This window comes from Pseudoliparis swirei, chromosome 11, assembly GCF_029220125.1.
Source record: "Pseudoliparis swirei isolate HS2019 ecotype Mariana Trench chromosome 11, NWPU_hadal_v1, whole genome shotgun sequence".
NCBI lineage: Eukaryota > Metazoa > Chordata > Actinopteri > Perciformes > Liparidae > Pseudoliparis > Pseudoliparis swirei.
The window spans coordinates 18,987,156-19,008,732 of NC_079398.1; the positions used below are offsets into that span (position 1 = coordinate 18,987,156).

Below are 21,577 nucleotides of genomic sequence, written 5' to 3' on the forward strand. Positions count from 1 at the left end.
GAGAGAAGAATGGAATAGCGAGATAAAAAGACACTGAAAGATATTTTTTGCTAAAATACGTCCGTACAAGCTTATTTCTGATCTATAAAGCACAAATGAATGACCATCAACAACTCACAAAACCCTTATGAAGTATACCCCGTGGCCCTCCATGGCCCCCTGTAGCCCCCCGTGGCTCCCCATGGCCTTCATGGCCCTCATGGCCTTCATGGCCCTCATGGGCCCCTGGAAGGCATTTCAAAAGACAGTCCGGCTGGTCGGTTCTCTGTAGCTCCTCCCCCTTCCCTTTAAGGAACGATTCTCCTTCCGTTCCACCGCCTCATGTTCACGACAGTAATCCATTCAGTGACGTCTGTATAGGGGCGCCCAACTGTGCGTGATCTTCCTCACCCCCCCCCCCCCCCAACACCACCTCCTCTTCCTCCTCACACCCCCAACCAGCCTCCTCAGTCTGGTGGATGCCGACACGTTTGCGATGGTGTCAAACGTACATTTTCTTCATTTTGGTTTGTGTACTGTGGCGGAGCGAGTATTTCCTGTGGTTGTTTTGTTTTCCACGGTCTTATTCCCCCCCCCCCCTCCCCCATCCCTCCTGAGGGGAAACTTGATTTAGCAAATCCCGGACCGTTCATGGTGACGTCTCTTTCAGCCGCCATCTCTTCGGCTCCTCCCGGAGTTCTCATTTTATTTTTTGAATTCTTCGCGGTCGCTCCCCGTCTTTCTTCTCTCGTCTGTTCTTTTCCCAGTCAGAGCCGGCGCTGTGGGGCAGTACATGTGAGCAGGAGTAAATGAGACCCCCCCCCCTCCTTCATGTGAGCTGCCAGACCTCCCGGTGGTCCTCCGCCCCCCCGCTGCTCTCTTTTCATTTCCATCATTACCACCGAAGCTGACAACTCCGCTCTCAGAGTCTCTAAATCGTTTTTTTGTGTGTGTCATTTTTATTAAAAAAACGTCATAAATCTCTCTTCACCCGCCACCGTCTCTTTCTGCCGTGTAACCACGACGCCGCCGCCGCCGACCTCCCGACTACAGCATCCGCTCGTTCTGCATGGCCTTGTAGTAGTGCTCCTGCTCCGCGTGGCTGCGGGCGGAGACGGAGGGCCGGCGGGGCAGCGTGGAGGAGCGGGACAGCGCCTGGCCGTGGCCGTCCATCAGCAGGTCGGGGTGGGGGGGAGGGGGGAGGGCGCCGGAGCAGGACGGGCGGAGGTGAGGGGGCGGCGGAGGCGTGGAGGACGAGGGGCGAGGCGGCGGCGGCAACGGGGAAGAGGACGGACGAGGAGGCGGGGGCAGTTGACAGGAGAACGGGTGAGGGAGGAGGGGCATTGGAGAGGACAATGGGTGAGGGGGCGGGGCCATTTGAGAGGACAATGGGTGAGGGGGCGGGGCCATTTGAGAGGACAATGGGTGAGCGGGCGGGAGCATTTGACAGGAGGATGGCCCCGCCTCCCCTGCCATCTGAGAGGACAGGTGAGGTGGGAGGGGCATGTGAGAGGAGGCCGGGTGAGGAGGGGGAGGCAAGGGGGAAGTGGACGAGTGAGGAGGCGCCGGCGGGAGAGGCGACGACGACGACGACAGCAGCAGAGGCGGGCGAGGCAGAGGCGAGGAGGAGGCGGCGGGGGGAGGCGGGGGAGGCAGGTCGGCTTCGGAGGAGGAGCCGCGCGAGTCGTCTCTCGTCTTCATGGGCAGCGTCCGGTAATCCCGGTAGTGGTTGACGTTGTCCTGCCGCTGCAGCGAGACGCGGTGTTTGTCGCCCGCCGACGTCGCGTCGCCCGCCGTCATGTTCCCGCTGATGGTGTTCCTCCACTCCCACGGCTTGCCGTTGGAGGCCGACACGCGCACCACCGGGTGGTGGGGGGCGTGGGCGTCGATGGTGACGATGCTCCCGCTCCCCGTGCAGCTGTCTCGGTCCGCCGGGATGCGGTAGTAGGGCGACTCGGAGCAGTTGGAGGAGCCGCCGCCGCCGCCGCCGGAGGAAGAGGAGGAGGAGGAGCCTTCTGACGAAGGGACGCCGTGACCCTGCTGCTTGGACATGGCTATCACCTGGAGGAGGAGAAGAAGAACGACACCCAGTCAGAATGTGCAAAGGAGAGATCCAGATGTTTGGGGCGACTGTGGGTCAGTGGTGAGCAGGTTTGGGGGTTGGCGGTTCAATCCCCGCCCTCGTCGATGTGTCCTTGAGCAAGACACTTCACCCTGAGTTGAGCTGTGTCGACGGTGTGTGAATGTAACGTGATTGTAATGTACATTTTCCAAGACTAAAGTAATTCAGTTATAACTGAGAAAGTTAATATTTACATAGTCAATGACATGTTTTTTTTCTTGATGTCACTCCAACTATAATAAGTGTATTTTATATTGTAAAGTAATCCGTGAACTTGCCTCGCCGCTTGTTGTTTCTGTTTTGATTTCACCAACGAAATAAATCATCAGGGGCTCGGAGGCTATTAAATCTCTCCCCCCCCCCCCCCCCACCGCGTCTAAACTGTATTTTCCAGAACTGGAAATCGGAATCAAAGGAGTGAAAAATGACTCCTCAAAAGATGACGTCATTATTGATTCGCAGGCTCTCATTTTCTCGTTTTCCTTCCTCACCTGCGTGACTCTCTGCTGGCCGGGCTGCGTGTTGGGAACGCGTGGCGTGGACACGGCGATGGGCCCTGATCCCGGCTCCTTCCCTCCTCCCCCTCCTCCCCCTCCTCCCCCTCCTCCCTCGATGAGCGACAGCCACTTGGCGCGGGTCTTGGCGCTCTTCGGGGAGACGGGCGGCGGGCGGGAGGCCTCCTCGGGGATGTGAACCAGCGGGGGCGCCACCGCCATCCGCGATCCGGTGGGAGTGGCGTTGCCCTTGTTGGCCTGCACCGTGGGGTAAAGGGACGCCGGCATCTCCTGGTCCCCTTCACCTCCCCCGCCCTCCCCTCCGTCCGCCCCCCCCTCCTCCTCCTCGTCGTCCCGCGAGCTCTGGCTGCGCACCTCCAGCGAGCGCTGCCGCCACTCGGACACCAGCTGCCGAGACCTCTGGGGGTCGTAGGGCACGTGGAAGGTCATGTGGCGCTGGGTGGCGGCGGGGAGCTCGTCCGAGGGGGAGATGGGGCTGTTGCCGTTGGCGACGCGGGGCAAAGTGTTGCTGAAGGTCACCATGGTTTCCTTGCCCATGGGGCCGCGGGTCGCCAGGAGCTCGACGTCGGCGCTCGCCCGTTTGAGGGACGCCAGCGAGGCCTTTTCCCTCTTGACCTTGCAGCGAGCCCCCGAGCCAAGCCCCGCCCCCAGCTCCTCCCTGCTCTCGGACGCCCGGGGGGTCTTGCGGTACAGGGAGTCGTGGCTCCGCTGGTTCAGCACCCTGAGGCCGTCCTTCGGCTGCGCCGGGGCCGGCTTCTGGAAAACGGGAGCGTCTTCCTCTGAAGCCTTGAAGTTCCCCACTGCAAACACGGCCTGACGAGGAGATGGGGGGGGGGGGGGGGAGAAACACACATGAGGAAGATAGAAGTACCCGGCATGTTAAATAAAGAATGACGCATGAAAATGTGCTTTCTTTCATATTCGGGAAGAGGGGAAAAAACGGTGTATATTCCTTTTAGCGGCGCATAAATGAGCATTTCTCCTCCTACTGTTTAGTCTGAGGCCATCAGGAGTCTCACAATTTATCCTTCAACCACAAGAAAGAAAATGCCCCCCCCCCCCCCCCTCTTAAAATGTGAAAGACGAAAGAGGAAGAGGGCGAGAGGAGGAGAGAGGGCGCGTGGAAAATGGCAACTGACAAGTTTTTTCTTCAAATGAAGTGTGAAATTGTTCCAGAGGATTTCTCTCAGATTATTAATTCTCCTCTCCCTTCCGTAATAGAAAAAAAATCTATTTATAGAGCCTGCCGAAAAAATATTAAAAATACTCCGAGAGAAATGTATGAGAGGTGATAAAAAAAAGAAGAAAAGAAAAGAAGCGTTTGTTAGCGTGGGCTGTGATCGCGTTAAAATAACAAATTGGAACAATTCAGTGACAGCAAAAACACTTAATTAGAAAAAGAAAAAAAAGTATATTTATGTGTATTTTGGTCACAGCTCCCCAAATGCCGACAAACATACGCAGGTAGGAGACAATCTCCCTTGTCAGTTTTTATTGGCAAAAAAAAAGAGGCAATTATCTTGAAACCGGCGATATAAATTGATATATTGATGTTTTGGGGCAGGGATGTCTATGTGTACAGATTGTAAAGCACTCCGAGACAAATTTGTAATTTGTGAAATTGGGCTCTACAAATAAACTGAATTGAATTGAATTGAATATATTTCTTTCTATATATATATTGTTTGTCTTCGTCTCAGACTCACCAGGTAGACGCCGATGCCGGCTCCGATGACGTAGCCCACATACACGTCGATGGGGTGGCTGCGGTGCTGCGTGATCTGCGTCAGCCCGGCGAGGCCCGCCGCCATGCAGAACGCAAACACCAGCAGCGGCTTCAGCAGCTTGGCGGTGCTGCTGATGCTGGCATTGAAATACATCTGCAGAGAGAGAGAGAGGGAAAGAGAGAGAGAGGGGGTACACATAAATACACCAGCATGGATATGTCATTATGTTGCACATCAACAGTGGAAAGATTTTCCATTTAGAGGAAAGTAGGACACTCGTCTTTGTTAATGAAGGAATCATTTGGGGGAAGATCAATTCACATTTATGTGTTAAATATGAGGCTTAGCTTAGCTTAGCATCAAGTTAAAAAGCAAGCAGGAAAAAAAGAGAATAATCATATTTATTTGAAGAATTCTCTTTTGGGTGACATTATTATATTCATATAATGTCTGTAATGTTTTATATATATATATATATATATAAATACAATAATAAGCAAAGATATTTATATAATAATATATATTTTAAATATATATAAAATAATATATATATATATATTATATATATATATTATAATGTATTATTATTTATTTTTTAAATAATAATAATATATATATATATATATATATATTAAAACATTCTTTTCTTGCTCCATGGCAATTCTGTCAATGATATACGGCCTACAGAGGTTTGAAGAAAATGAAAATGTGCGTGTATGAATATTGTTTGACAGTATATCCTGGGGGAAGTGAGCAAAAGGAGACGGGATAAAGTTCTGTATTGACGTTGAAATTCCCTGCATGCGCACTTTATTTCGATTACATAAAGTGGAGGACAGCTGAGTGACAGGGAAGCGGAGGCTACGCAGAAATATCCACATTAACGAGCGTGTCCCTCAAGTCGTGAGGATAGAAATCCAAGTTTTCTCCAAGCGAGATTCTGTCACACGGATGACATTTACAATAAGATTCAAATTTCTTTTTTAAAATCAAGTGATCTTTTTTTTCTCCTGTTAGCTTTCATTAAATGTGTGAAGAGAAAGTATGAAAACAGGAGGAATTATTTAATGTCATTATAACAGAGTATACATACAGGACTGTCTCAGAAAATTAGAATATTGTGATAAAGTTCTTTATTTTCTGTAATGCAATTAAAAAAACAAAAATGTCATGCATTCTGGATTCATTACAAATCAACTGAAATATTGCAAGCCTTTTATTATTTTAATATTGCTGATTATGGCTTGCAGCTTAAGAAAACTCTAAAATCCTATCTCATAAAATGTTAATATTTCCTCAGACCAAGTAAAAAAAAATATTTATAACAGCTGAGTGTTTGTCAAGGCTCAGGAAACCCTTACAGGTGTTTCGAGTTAATTAGACAATTCAAGTGATTTGTTTAATACCCTACTAGTATACTTTTTCATGATATTCTAATATTTAGAGATAGGATATTTGAGTTTTCTTAAGCTGTAAGCCATAATCAGCAATATTAAAAGAATAAAAGGCTTGCAATATTTCAGTTGATTTGTAATGAATCCAGAATGCATGACATTTTTGTTTTTTTAATTGCATTACAGAAAATCAAGAACTTCATCACAATATTCTAATTTTCTGAGACAGTCCTGTATGTTGGGCAGTGGAGAGAAATACTAAAGAAACATCTGACAGCAGTATGAATGGACCGCTTCTCAACTGTAACTCTGGCAACCAAAACAGCTGCTTTACTCTCTCTCTCTCTCCGATCAGAAATCGGTCTGGTGAGCTGTAATGAACACACTTTGGGCTCAGTGAGGCAGCAGCGATATGACCAGTAGCTCCCTCCAAAAGCCACTGGTGGAGGTGTGTGTGTGTTTAGGGTGTTATCTTATAGGAGAATGACAGTGATATTTTTGTATAGACAGTCTCTGTTGTTGTTTTTATGATAGTCTCTGTTGTTGTTTTTATGACAGTCTCTGTTGTTCTTTTTATGACTGTCTCTGTTGTTTTTATGATAGACTCTGTTGTTGTTTTTATGACTGTCTCTGTTGTTCTTTTTATGATAGTCTCTGTTGTTGTTTTTATGACTGTCTCTGTTGTTCTTTTTATGACTGTCTCTGTTGTTGTTTTTATGACTGTCTCTGTTGTTTTTATGACTGTCATAAAAACAACAACAGAGACCTGTTGTTGTTTTTATGACAGTCTCTGTTGTTCTTTTTATGATAGTCTCTGTTGTTTTTATGACTGTCTCTGTTGTTGTTTTTATGATAGTCTCTGTTGTTGTTTTTACGACAGTCTCTGGTTGTTTTTATGATAGTCTCTGTTGTTGTTTTTATGACTGTCTCTGTTGTTCTTTTGATGACTGTCTCTGTTCTTTTTATGATAGTCTCTGTTGTTGTTTTTACGACTGTCTCTGTTGTTGTTTTTATGACTGTCTCTGTTGTTGTTTTTATGATTGTCTCTGTTGTTGTTTTTATGATAGTCTATGTTGTTGTTTTTAATAACAGTCTATGTTGTTGTTTTTATGATAGTCTCTATTGTTGTTTTTACGATAGTCTCTGTTGTTGTTTTTATGATAGTCTCGGTTGTTGTTTTTAATAACAGTCTCTGTTGTTGTTATTTATGTGAGGCGACTCTTTGGCCTGAGGGCACCTCTCAGTGAGTAAACATTGTGATTTATGGATGAAGTGACGCCACAACTCCTCTGTTGTGGAGGAAATAATCTCACGTTGCCGGCGGCGATAAACATTCATTAATTATAAAGTAGAACAACTGGACCGATAATTGAACTGTTGCTTTGTCACAAACCCATGACGATGAAGAACATTCTAAGGATCAAGAATGTAGTGCAAACAATGGTATTGTTACGGGTACTAAATTACAAATTACAAAGCATAACCATGAGCACAGGATTACTCCGCACAGCTCTCAACATGGCGGCCACGCACACTAGGGACACACATGCGACATGAGACGCTCCCTGCTGAGGACGCCATTGCTCCACAACATCTTTACAGAGCTAAATATTGTCTGCTATTCTGAATTTGTAATTGAGCACCTCTAAAGTAATACAAAATATTAATAACACACACACACACACACACAGGATACGGTGTCTGATGCAAACATTAAACGCAAACACATCATACGCAAAACACAAAAGAGCTTACGGAGATATAGACAGCAGCGAAGCCAGAGAGCGTTGCATGCTGGGACGGAAACGTTTTCCTGGCAGGGGGGAGAGGGAGAAAAGGTGAAAGTCAGGTGTTAAAGAGTGAGAGACAAAGAGACAAAGAGAGGTTCGTGTGTTCACAGAAAAAAAACATTCAGAGTGTGAATTGTCTCCTGAATAAACCGGAATCAAGCGGTTTCGTATCAGAATGCATTACGAAAATATGTGTCCTCACAAGGTAAAGACATGTGTGTGTGTGTGTGTGTGTGTGTGTCTGTGTGCTCCATAGGGTTATCCCTGTATTAGATATACATCAGCTTTATTTAGCAGGAGGGAGTGTTCAATGGCATCGTGGGTCTAATTGTATACATCAGAACTGCTTTTAATGTGTGACTGTGTGCTCTGAGTTATTATGGTTCAATTCATTGTTTTTATTGTAATTTGAGTTATATTTATTGTATAGATTTTAGGATGTTTTAATTATGTGAATTAAAGTGTCTTTGAGTATACCTTGAAAAGTGCTATATCAATTAAATGCATTATTATTATTATTATTATTATAATAAATAATCACTTCACTTATCATCAAAAAACTAATTTTGTATTATTTATAAGAAATATGTAACAATAATTTCACTTTCTCTATTTTTAGCTCCTTCAATCTTCTTCAGATGCAAATTAATTTTGACGACTCCTCGCCTGGACGTCATTTAAAAAAAAAGTATTCTTCATTTCTAAATGATATACAGTAATAATAATATAATAATATATGATATTATTATGACCTTCATGATCAGAGCCCGGGTCCCCCACTGAACCTCATGAACAGATTTATTTGATCTTATATGTTGACTGTTGATTGTTGTTGTTGTTGTTGTTTGTCTGTTTAATGTACACAACAGCCGCCATGTCAAATTCTTTGTGTGTCTAACACACGTAGCATATAAATATTTATAAATGTTCTTTGTTGTTGTTGTTAGCTATTTTGCACTTTATTACTTTATTATTATTATTGTTATTATTATTATTATTATTACTACAATTACTTTATGTTGGACAAGAGAAAAACATACTTTCGATGTTCTGTATGTTTCCACAAATTGAAAATTGACAATAAAGATGACATTGAGCTTTAGGTTGTGCAGCGGGGGGCGGGTCAGGGGTCAGATTCCCACGATGTGACGACCCTCGACAACACAGACGAGAAGCTAAACTAATAACCGGTCCATGTGAGTCTTCACAGGTGTTGTGTTAGGTTGTATCAGCGAGGACATATTTGAGTGTTTGTCCTACCTGGCGGACATGATGGCGTACTGGTCTTTCCCCAGACAGACGTCCCGCGTCACGTAGACGTTGCTGTCGCACGACTCTGCCGCCGCCGTGTAATTGGGCTGGCAGACGGTGAGGAAGAAAGGGGCGTGGTAACCGGTGGCCAATTGGATGACATCTGTTACCAAGGCCGTTGCCAGGAGACCGAACACATGCACACCTGAGGGACGAGAGACGGAGAGAGAGAGCGAGACGGTGAGGGAAGATGAGTCCCCCCCGAGGACTTCTTTACCACAAGCTGTTTGTTCACTTATGAACACGACGCGACACCTGGAGCCTCCAGTTTGTGACGTTTAGAAGCTTTTAAGGTGAATTTATGACTGTTTTCACTTCAAAGCTCGGCCTGGAGATATTTCCCGTGGAGCGTCATATCGAGCCCATTTTCTTTGATCAGTCATTCATGTAATTAGCTTATATCCCCTTCTCTAAAAAGTGGGATGAAGTTGGGGGAGTGGGGGGGGGGTAAATGGGGCATTTGATAGATGATTGATGGCTGCTCTCCGCCTCTGTAACTGGAAACCAGTGGAATGCTTTCCCTGTTTTAAATTGTTTTAGATGTTATCTATTGGAGGGACAGTAGTAGTATATAAATACTAGGGCTGTGAAACGATTAAAAATTTTAATCAGGTTAATCACAGGTATATTTTTGTGAGAACATAAAGATTTATGACAAAAGACGGATATATACATTTATACACAGGGGTGCACAGAACTTGCCCACCAACTAATTAATCCTGTAATTTAATTTTTTACAGCACTAATAAATATGTAACACTTCCTGGCTGCACCCGATTGGACGAACGCTTTCACTTGTTTCGTGTGGAATAGTTCACTTATATTACAAAAAATATTCTTACTTATTATACCATAGGGAGTCAATGGTTTTGCTAGGGACGCGTTTTTGAGAGGCACGTGTGGTGTGATCGAGCCCTTTTGTCAGACACTTTGAAAAAATTCCAGACGGGAGAAGTCATTTTGCCACTGCCAAGCTCCGCTCTGCTGTTGAGGCCCGTTTGCCGTGCATGCAGGTGGAAAAAAATCGCGCAATTAATTTACGTCACGCGCCATTTTAACCAATATCGGCCAATCATGATCGGCGGCCGATCAATCGGAGCATCGCTAATACATAATATAATATAATGGGACGATGTGGCATGAAAAACAAACTCAACGACCCGGTTTACTCAAGAGACGCCCCAAAGACCTCGATAGGAGCGGTTTCATAATTCCTACATGAAACTCACAATAGCAGAAAGAAAAGAAAAAAATTACACATGGGACATGATAATCTCCCTCTGACATTACTATGAAGGATTAGTCCAAACACCAAGAGACCCATGATGAAAGTTGTGAAACGTCCCCTAATCGTTAAAGCTATATAATTCACTGTATACCATATTTTATATATTTGGACAGTGTTACTACCTCAAAGAAAAAGGGTACGGTATATATACACTGTATATTTGGTTAAGCTAAAAAATAAAGGGGTGAATACACAGGTACACAGTTACTAATGAACACAGAGAAGCTCTTTAAATGATTCTCATGTGCGACTAAATGAACATCTGTGGGGAAAAATTGGTGTTTGACGAGCCGTGCGGTTAATAACATTTCTCTTAAATTTCTTTTTTAACCCTCCTGTTGCCTTAGGGTCAATTTGACCCCATTCAATGTTTAACCCTCCTGTTACCTTTATATTGACTGACATATTTTACCCTTGGGGTCAATTTGACCCCAGCAATTAAAACCTCCATAAAATTATTAGAATTAATATTGTTTTCCAAGTTTAAGTGTGAGCTACTTTATGTTTGTTTGTTGACTACCTAAATAGCCCTTTTAATATATAAAAAAGTTGATATTTCTTATATGTTTGACACAGTGAAAAACAGCCTGGGGTCAAATTGACCCCAAAGAACACCGACATTAAGCATTGAATGGGGTCAAATTGACCCTAAAGGTAACAGGAGGGTTAAAGATGGACCCTGAGGCTATTACAGCAAAACAACGGATGGGTCCAGTTGGACGTACCGACGAAGCGCACGGTCCTCCTCAGGAAGGAGTTGAAGCTGCAGCCTCCGGCGTTGATGCTGCTCTCCGACTTGGGGCACGTCTTCAGTTTGGACTGGAAGCAGTACGTCAGCCCCTCCCCCATCATGATCTACAGGAAGGGGGGAGAGGGGGGAGAGAGGCAATGGCCGGGCAATGACAGAAATAAATACAACGACAGAAGAGAATCAGAGGGGAGAAAAGAGGACGAGCGAGCTGTAAATGTCAGAAATCCGTCTGTGTGACGGTGATCTACGGAGAGAGAGAGCGTGAGAATGGAGGAGAGGCATTAATCGAAGAGAGATCACTTCCAATCTGAGTGATGGATGAGTGTTGGAGAGCAGCGAGTGTGTGTGTGTGTGTATTGATTAGGGGGCCTGTGTGTATTGGAATGCCAGGTGTGTATTTATCAATGTGTCCATCGATCGGGCATCCTGAGGGAGGCTGAATCGGCTTTCCAAATGTTGGAGAACACGTTGTTTGTTATTTGTGTTTGTTTGGAACGCACAACACAAACCTCCCGAAACCCCGAGACACGTGAGAAAACTGATCCTTCATCCCTCGGACGCCAACACATACACACGGAAAAACAAAGGTTCAGTCAACGCCAGAGACACCAGGGAACGCCCTTTAATCCTCATGTGTGTGTGTGTCTGCATGTGTGTGTATGTGGGTATGTGTTTAAGTGTGTGTGTGTCTGCATGTGTGGGTATGTGTTTAAGTGTGTGTGTATGTGTGTGCGTGTGTACATGTGTGTAGGTGTGTGTATATGTTTGTGTATATGTGTGTGCATGTGTGTATGTGTGTATGTGTGTGCATGCAGGTGTTTGTGTGTGTGTATGTGAATGTGTGCGTGTGTACGTGGATGTGTCTGTGTGCGTGTGTCTCTGTGAATGTGTGTGTGTACGTGTGTGTATGTGAGTGTGTGTGCATGTGTGTGTCTGCACGTGTGTGTGTGTGTAGGTGTGTGTGTGTGTACATATGTGTGTGTATGTGGGTATGTGTTTAAGTGTGTGTGTATGTGTGTGCGTGTGTACATGTGTGTAGGTGTGTGTATATGTTTGTGTATATGTGTGCATGTGTGTATGTGTGTGCATGCAGGTGTTTGTGTGTGTGTATGTGAATGTGTGCGTGTGTACGTGGATGTGTCTGTGTGCGTGTGTCTCTGTGAATGTGTGTGTGTATGTATGTGAGTGTGTGTGCATGTGTGTGTCTGCACGTGTGTGTGTGTGTGTAGGTGTGTGTGTGTGTACATATGTGTGTATGTGGGTATGTGTTTAAGTGTGTGTGTGTCTGCATGTGTGTGTATGTGTTTAAGTGTGTGTGTGTATATGTGTGCGTGTGTACATGTGTGTAGGTGTGTGTATATGTTTGTGTATATGTGTGCACGTGTGCATGTGTGTATGTGTGTGTGTGTATGTGTGTGTATGTGTGCATGTATGTTTGTATGTGTATGTGCGTATGTGTGTATGTGTGTGTGTGTGTATGTGTGCATGTATGTTTGTATGTGTGTGTGCGTATGTGTGTGTGTGTGTATGTGTGCATGTATGTGTGTATGTGCGTATGTGTGTGCATGCAGGTGTTTGTGTGTGTGTATGTGAATGTGTGTACGTGGATGTGTCTCTGTGTGTGTGTGTGTACGTGTGTGTATGTGAGTGTGTGTGCATGTGTGTGTCTGCATGTGTGTGTGTGCATGTGTAGGTGTGTGTGAGTGTGTGCATGCGCGCATGCGTGTGTGTGTATGTGCGTGTTTGTGTGTGAGTACATGTGTGTGAGTGTGTGCGTGCGCGCATGCGTGTGTGTGTGTATGTGCGTGTTTGTGTGTGAGTACATGTGTGTGAGTGTGTGCGTGCGCGCATGCGTGTGTGTGTGTATGTGCGTGTTTGTGTGTGAGTACATGTGTGTGAGTGTGTGCGTGCGCGCATGCGTGTGTGTGTGTGTGAATGTGTGTGTGAGTACATGTGTGTGAGTGTGTGCGTGCGTGCATGCGTGTGTGTGTGTGTGAATGTGTGTGTGCGTGCGGTGGACTCACGGACGCGGCGGGTCCGGCGAAGGCTAAACTCAGCAGCATGAGCAGAGGGATGAGCTCATCGCCCGTCTCCATGTAGGGCATGGAGAGGTCGCGGTCACGGCAACGGAAACCCACGGTCGCCGGGGACAACACGTCGGTCAGCTCCAGGAAGTACAGGGACACCAAGGAGGACAGGACGATGGGGAGCTACACACACGCGCACACACACACGCGCACACACACACACACGCAAACACACACACACAATTACAAAGCAAAGAGTGATTGGCATTTAATATTTATCTGGAAAGAGGTGATTTTGCAACTTTCAAACACAGAGAAGAAGAAAGTGATGACGTCATCGGTCCATCCAGATGCAACGAACATTATTAAAACAAAAACTGAGGACGAGCACGACAGCGTGCAGAGAGAGAGTGACTCATAGTGAGTCATGTTCAATATGTCAAATAAAGGTGATTTATCAAGCTGTCTCCACATACCTCGACAAAATAAAAGCACGGCAGCAGCGTCATGCTGTCTTTGGGTTGTTTCTTCTTGGCTTTGTTCTTGGGGGAGGTCATCTTGGGGTGGGACCACTCGAGGCCTGTCGGCAGCACAGATGACGAAGAGGAGAGATGTCAGCTTTGAAGGGCTTTCATGAACTTTCAATCAATATTTCTAAAAAGCGTCAGAATAAGAGCTAACCTTCTACGACTATCTGACCAGTGGACTGAAAAAGGTTTTCAAAGCCGGGTTAAAAGGTCAAAAGTCAAATTAATCCATATTTTCCCCCTAACCTATGGAGGTATTTATAAAGAGTGCTATTGTCCCATTATAGTCAAGAGAAAGCAGACATATTATGGCCCATATGTCCAAAAACTTAGCAAGGGTGTACTGTCCCTTTAAGACTGACAGATGTTGTAGTGCACATATTATCTGCATTAGTTTGAATGAGACCTCCTGCTACTCCAAAGTATTGAGTTGTGTTGATGAGGTTCATTGTTAGTGTTTCACAGCCGCGCACAAAGACACAGACGAACACGCACACACGGTTATTAAGATGTTATGGAAGCTTTTAATTTCCGAATGTTTTTCCACACACACACACACACACACACACACACACACACACACACACACACACACACACACACACGCACACACACGTCCTGCCATCAGGAACCTGCGGGCGACCAGAAGACCTCAGAGAGACGAAGGAGCCAAGGACCCGAATGGAAAACTAAACTGAGCTAAATATGTACATCTCTCTCTCTCTCCCTCTCTCTCTCCCCCTCTATACTCTCTCTTCTGCCTCTCCTTCTATCTCTCTCTCTCCCTCTCTCTCCCCCTCTATACTCTCTCTCCTGCCTCTCCTTCTATCTCTCTCTCTCTCTCCCTCTATCTCTCCCCCTCTATACTCTCTCTCCTGTCTCTCCTTCTATCTCTCTCTCTTTCTCTCCTGCCTCTGCTTCTATCTCTCCGTCTCTATCTCGCCTCTCCTTCTATCTCTCTCTTTCCTGCCTCTCTCTCTCTCTCTCCTTCTATCTCCACATCTGTCCGCTACACACCTCATTCCTTCCCGCTCGCTCAATCTCACCCCCTTTTACCTCTTCCTTATCCCTTTCTTCCATCTATCCTTTCCTCTTCCCACCTGCTTTCCTTTTACCAACACTCTCCTCCTCTCCTCTAGTTCGATGCTCCTTCTCTTTATGTTTAATCAGTATTGTCATTTATATAAACCCAACCTGATGGATGAGGACCTGCCTGCCCCCCCCCCCCCCCCACAGCCTCAGGTGTGAGCCTCTCTCTCTCTGAAGCTGCCACAGACCGGCTGAGCAACACAAAAAAGTAATTACACTCTTCCTTTAAGTGTCAGCGGAGTCTCGGTCTCTCCATTCGTCTGTAAATGACATTTTTCTACTTGCAATTTCTCTTTTTCTCTGGCGCTCAGATCAACAGATTCCATGCAGATTGAATGTGAGCTCAGAATCTGCTGATCCGAGGCCGCCGTCCAAAAATACCCTCAAAGAAAGTCGCGTTGGCTGAGAGCCGTCGAGGCATCGCTCCCCCTTTCCTCTCCATCTCTCCATTTTATTGTCGTTTATTGCTCTCCGTGTTTGCTTAGCTTTGCTCTTTTTTTCTCTCCTCTCACAGCACTTTCTCTCCCTTCTCTCTTTCACTGTTTTTGCACCCAAAAAAATCCTTTCTCTGCATCCCGGACCTTTCTCCCCCTTCTCTCGCCCCCTTTGTCTTAACACCTCTCTCCCCCCTTTTTCTTTTCCTCTCCATACATCTGTTCTCTGTTTCCGCCTCTCTCTCTCTCTCTGAGATAAGAGGGCTTGACCCTGAGGCGGTGATAGAAACAGAATCAAAGGCTTCTCCGCTCTAATTTCCATGACCGCTAGAAATGAAGAGGAGAGGAGGAGAGGAGAGGGAAGGAGTGGAGAGGAAAGGAGAGCAGAGGAGAGGGAAGGAGAGGAGAATAGGAGAGAGAGCTGGGGACAAGATAAGCGGAGATCAAAGACATTAAAAAAGAAGAATGATGAAAGCAGAAGAGTGTGTGTATTGGGTTAGTGGTGGTGGTGTGTGTGTGTGTGTGTGTGTGTGTGTGTGTGTGTGTGTGTGCGTGCGTGTGCGTGGGGGGGGGATATATTTGGGTGTATGGATTTCAGTGTAGCTGAAAGCAGCTTAGGAAGACGCCGGGTCCCGGGTCTCACTCGCCCAGCCGCTTGGTCTCAGTGACCTACTCCAGTCGGCACTTAAACCTCAGTCCAACACACACACACACACACACACACACGCGCAAAATGAGCCTATTTACTGGAGAAGGAGGCCCGTTTATCAATCACACCAGCATTTGTCCTCTGGGGCACGAATGTGTGTGTGTGTGTGTGTGTGTGTGTGTGTGTGTGTGTGTTTGCAGACATCACATCAGTGACTGCATGGGTGTATAGTCTTAGCAATGCACACAATGTTGAGTAGCGTCCCTAAGATACATTATGGAGGTATGGTATGACATATGTATACGAGTAGGCGGTGACTGGAAGGAGGGATTAATGACATTCTGCCACGAATTGATCTGTAATTTGATTATTTTCTGACAGCTGTGGAGACATTTCAGGTGTTTAGCTGAATTATAATACAAAAGGCCTTATTATGGGCATTATAATACAAAAGGCCTTATTAAGGGCAGCACGGTGGCTCAGTGGTTAGCACTGTCGCCTCACAGCAAGAAGGCCCTGGGTTCGAATCCCGGTCGTCCCGGTCGTTCCAGGTCCTTCCTGTGTGGAGTTTGCGTGTTCTCCTCGTGTCTGCGTGGGTTTACTCCAGGTCCTCCGGTTTCCCCCACCATCATAAAGACATGCACCGCGTCGTATGGATGTGAATGAATGTTGGTGGTGGGGGAGGGGCTGTAGGCGCTGATTGGCTGCCACGCTTCTGTCAGTCTGCCCCAGGGCAGCTGTGGCTACTGATGTAGCTTACCACCACCGGGATGACTGTGTGTGTGTATGACTACTGGACTCTGGACTGTAAAGCAACTTCGGGTGTCTTGAGAAGCGCTATATAAAATAAATGATTATTATTATTATATGCTTCACGTCATGTTTATATACTCAACAAAGCATTCAGTATTCTACCTATCTATGTTCCTCTGCTCATTTATTCTGTTTTCTTTCTTCATTTGTGTCCCATCTGTATCTAGCCCATCTAGCATGCATATTTATTATTATGTCATATTACAACACATTTGAACATAGCATAGCACTGCATCACTTTGTCAAATCAATTAGCAGGCATGCAAATCAATCTGCAGCTCTTTTCATATTGAAGTCTGCAGAAATGCCAAACGTGACCTCGTTCTGGGGTCCTCAGATGTGACGATGTGTTGCTCTTCTTTGTGTGACAGCCAACCTGATACTTTTGGGTTATTTCATGAGGTTCTATAGGGGCCATAAAAAGTTATAAAAGGAGAGGGGAAAACATGCAGATCACATCCATTTATTATGCCAGTGTGTCTTTTGATGAACATCTTTGTGTGTGTGTGTGTGTGTGTGCAACATAGTCGACATGTCCTCAGGAATTTATGTTTTTCGTTGTTGTTGTTTTAAGGAAAACTACATGTTTTACTTTTTATCACGCCCACGAAAAAGTGATGAGCATGAAATATAATGTTGTCAAATTTAAGATTTCACAAAAGTACAAGAAAATACTTCCGTTATGATATTACCACAAAGTACATATAGTATAATATAGTATAGCAGTATAGTATTGTATAGTATCGTATAGTATCGCATAGTATCATATAGTATCGTATAGTATAGCATAGTATCGCATAGTATAGCATATCGTATATCATATCATATAGTATAGTATCATATAGCATCGCATAGTATTGTATAGTATAGCATAGTATCGCATAGTATCGCATATTATCGTATAGTATAGCATATCATATAGTATAGTATCATATATAGCATACGTGTCAAACTCATGGCCCGCGGGCCAAATGTGGCCCGCCACGTCATTTTATGTGGCCCGCGACCGTATGAAATAAATATGATGCCTTTTCTTAAAAAAGGGAGGAAAAAAATCTTGTGCTTTTATTTTGAAGGTCATTTTTTTTGCAGCGGACTGCGGTCTGCTCACTCTCCTTCATGCTGCGTTCACGCCAGAGGAGAGGCGAACCCTTGCGTTGCTTCATTAAATGTACTCGCGTGAGTTCAGTCGCCGGACTATTCGTCACGTTTTCTTCACTCGCGCTAGAAGCGCCGGAGAGGGGGCGTAGCTTATCGTGGCATATAACAGTTCGTTACCACCGTCCACCACGGAAGAAATACACACTCTGTGTTCTGTAGAGAAAGTCCCACACACGTCGGACCATCAAGCCCTCGAGTCTGGGTTAATAATATAAATATGACATATTATATTATCCGTAGCCGCACGCAGCTTCTCCAGGAGCTGCGTCTGGATGACGGCCGCTTCCAGACGATCGATATCCTCCGTAGGTTCTGATTCAACGGTATGACGTCAGTGACGTCACGCGGAGCATTTCAACAGTCTCACGTACTTTTACCGCCCGAGTTTAAAAAATCAGCCCGAATGAGGCGCATTTTTCGCGTCCTGTCATTCACACGCCCGGCGGACATCCAGACGCGCGTGCAGAACGAAATTTTCGGATATCAGTCAGTCGTGCGCAATTCCAGGATGCTTTATTTTCATTGGTTGCTGGATTAAATCTCACCCAGATACAACAGATACAGGTTTTTTTCTGATTGGCTATTGTGTAGCCCATTTCTTTGTTTTGATTGGCTGATAAGTGGCTCCTCACAGCAGAACTCCAGGGGAGCGCTTGATTCCTCCACGGTGAGGGCAGCGCGGCCAGCTCATGTTTGCGCGCTGCGGCACATTAAAACATTAAATAGCCGAGTTTTTTTCAGCGTGAAAATATGATGTGTGGCGGGAGTGCGGGACTTAAGACCGAAATGCGTGAGTCTCACGCTCAATGCGTGACACTTGAGAGCCCTGACTTTGTATTATTAAACATCCCCAGTTCCCCTATTATGAATTCCTCCATCAGGTCTATGTCAGTGGTCACTAAGGTTGAAGTGAGTGCTGCTTCATGTTGTTCAGTATTTATAATATAGTCAGAAGAAAAGTTAATGATGAATATGTGAATCTTTTTTAATTACCCTTGTTTAATTTATTTATAGTTTGTGTATAAAAGCTGCTCCTCAAGACTCTGACTTGTAGAGCAGCTTTATGTGTCATAGGTTCAGTGAGTGAGACATGAATTACATCTTTTGAGGCTTTTTAAAACCAGACTTTTTTATTTCATGTTTATGCATGAAAGCACTGTTTATACATGTTTTAAAGTCTGAAGTTATTGAGTCGTAATGTATGTTGTATTACCGTGTGTCCTTAAGATTCACTTGTTGGTTCATAATTGACTGTAAAAGGGAATATTACGAAATAGTTTTGTTGTGCATACTGTGATATTCTGAACTCTCAGGTTCAAACTGCACCATCTTTTCATTAAATACATTTGAGAAGTTAAAAATGTCCCTCGATTTAGGTCTCAGCTTGTCATTCAGGGGTGATAGTGCGTCCCAAAGCCAGACCAGTGGAGAACCACTGCCCAGACAGTGGAGAACCACTGCCCAGACCAGTAGAGAACCACAGCGCCAGACCACCCAGACCAGTGGAGAACCACAGCCCCAGACCAGTAGAGAACCGCTGCCCCAGACCAGTGGAGAACCACTGCCCAGACCAGTAGAGAACCGCTGCCCCAGACCAGTGGAGAACCACTACCCAGACAAGTGGAGAACCACCTGTCTCAACTGTGACAAAGCTTTTAACAAAGTTAATGTAATAATGTTTGTTTGATCTATGATAAAGTAATGTGGGTTAAAATAAATATAATGAAATTAAATAGATTTATTTTATAATATTAAATACATTTGCATATAGAGTTATACATTTATATAAGTACACCTAAATAAACAATAAACAAATGCAAAGACAGTTATTTAAAAATATGTTCTGGAGTAGTTAGAATTATACCGTGTTAGTGACAACCGGCCCTTTGAGGGCAGCCATGAGGCGGATGTGGCCCTCGGTGAAAATGAGTTTGACACCCCTGATATATAGCATCGCATAGTATCGTATAGTATCGTATATTATCGTATAGCATAATATGGTATAGTGTCATATAGTATAGCATAGCATAGTATCGTGTAGTATAGTATCATATTGTAAAGTATAATATAGTATCATATCGTATAGTATCGTATAGTATCGTATAGCATATAGTAAAGTATAGCAGTATAGTATCGTATAGTATCATATCGTATCGTATAGCATAGTATCGTATATTATCATATAGCATAGTTTAGTATCATATCGTATATCATACCGTATAGTATCATATCTTATATTATCGTATATTATTATATAGCATAGTATAGTATTGTATCGTATAGTGTTGTATATAATATAGTATCATACCGTATAGTATCGTATCGTATAGCATATAGTAAAGTATAGCAGTATAGTATCGTATAGTATCATCTCGTATCGTATAGCATATATCGTATATTATCATAGAGCATAGTTTAGTATCATATCGTATATCATACCGTATAGTATCATATCTTATATTATCGTATATTATTATATAGCATAGTATAGTATTGTATCGTATAGTGTCGTATATAATATAGTATCATACCGTATAGTATCGTATAGTATCGTATCATATTGCATTCTAGAATATAGTATCATATTGTGTAGTATAATATAGTATTGTATTTATATATATATATATATATATATATATGTATGTATGTATAACATAGTATAGTATATATACTATAGTATAGCATAGTACGCACTGTCTTAAATCCAAGGCCATTGACTTAACATTAACATCACATTATAAAGTCGCCGTTCTTGGAAAACAAGCGTGCAATAATAAAGAGATGAAATAAAGTGCAACATCTTCATTTTCCACTCATGTAACTCATCCATCAATAAAGTTGCGGTAGCTGCTCCACTGCAGAGACACATAAAGGGCCAAATGCTGAGTTATGGTGGAGGAGGGTCTATCAACTCAGCTCACCATTTAAAGCCCAAATAAATCCTTTCAATGAAAATTCCACAAGATGTTTAAAACGGTTATGAGGGTTTCCTGAAGGAGGGGATGAAGCATGTTTTACATGCATCATTTTTTGTTGTAATAACCGTTTTGTCCCCATCTTGGTTATGGTTTCAATCTGTTAGCTATATTAAAAAAAAGAAAAAGAGATGTTATCGATAACATCGCGGTTACTCCTACGCAAGCAGAAATCAGCAGATTGTGTATGAGGTCATCAAATATGAACATATAAAAACCATGTGCTGATCCCCCCCCCCCCCCATACCCCTCTGCTCGCCTCTCGGCTCGCGCCGGGAGGTTTTTTTGGGGGGTGGAGATGCATGTCGGGGGGGGAGGAGCCCCCCCGACACGATACCGGACAGCCGGAGACACTCACCTCTGTCCCGGGGGCTCCGTGAATTCACCGAGTCCCGTCGCCCCCTTCCCCCCCGGCGTGCTCGCGTGTGCTGCTCCAGTTTGTCGGGCGCCGCGTCCCTTTAATCCATCTCAGGCGGCTCTCAAGTCAACCCCCCCAAAAGAAGCCCCCCCCACCACCAGCACCAAGATCCAGGGAGCGCTCCGGTGTGTGAGGCTATTCTCTGATCCCGGTCAGGAGAATGGGGTTGGATGAGGAGCAAGTGGGGAGACCTGCGGAGGAGGAGCAGGGATGGCGAGAGAGAGAGAGAGAGAGAGAGAGAGAGAGAGAGAGAGAGAGAGAGAGAGAGAGAGAGAGAGAGGAGGGTTGCTGATGGTGGAAAGTCCAATTTGCGGCACTTGCTGGATACGCGTTCCTTCCTTTCTATTTCCTGGCTGAAAGACTCACGTGCGTCCTCCCCGGTCCTCCCCGGTCCTCCCGGGTCCTCCCGGGTCCTCCCGGTTCCTCCCGGTTCCTCCCGGGTTCACTTTCGCCTGCAAGTTTTTCTTATGTCTCCAAAGAACATTTAGAACACGGATGAATTAGAAATATCCCCTCAAAAAGAAGAAGAAGAATAAGCTTATTTTCTATATACAAGACATCCGTCACATGATTTTCAGCACACACACACACACACACACGCACACAC

At 44.8% G+C, this 21,577-nt stretch overlaps 1 protein-coding gene across 1 annotated transcript; it reads right to left on the reverse strand.

The window, feature by feature from the left end:
• Positions 1-950: 950 nt before the first annotated feature.
• plppr3a (phospholipid phosphatase related 3a) lies at positions 951-13,461 on the reverse strand. Its single transcript, XM_056426634.1, has 9 exons — positions 13,381-13,461; positions 12,902-13,087; positions 10,852-10,981; positions 8,788-8,983; positions 7,493-7,550; positions 4,323-4,496; positions 2,593-3,429; positions 1,635-2,040; positions 951-1,190 (listed from the first exon to the last, which is right to left on the reverse strand). Exons 1-9 carry the CDS (start codon positions 13,459-13,461, stop codon positions 1,027-1,029), a joined length of 2,232 nt encoding a protein of 743 aa, XP_056282609.1. The 3' UTR covers positions 951-1,026.
• Between the last annotated feature and the right edge of the window lie 8,116 nt (positions 13,462-21,577).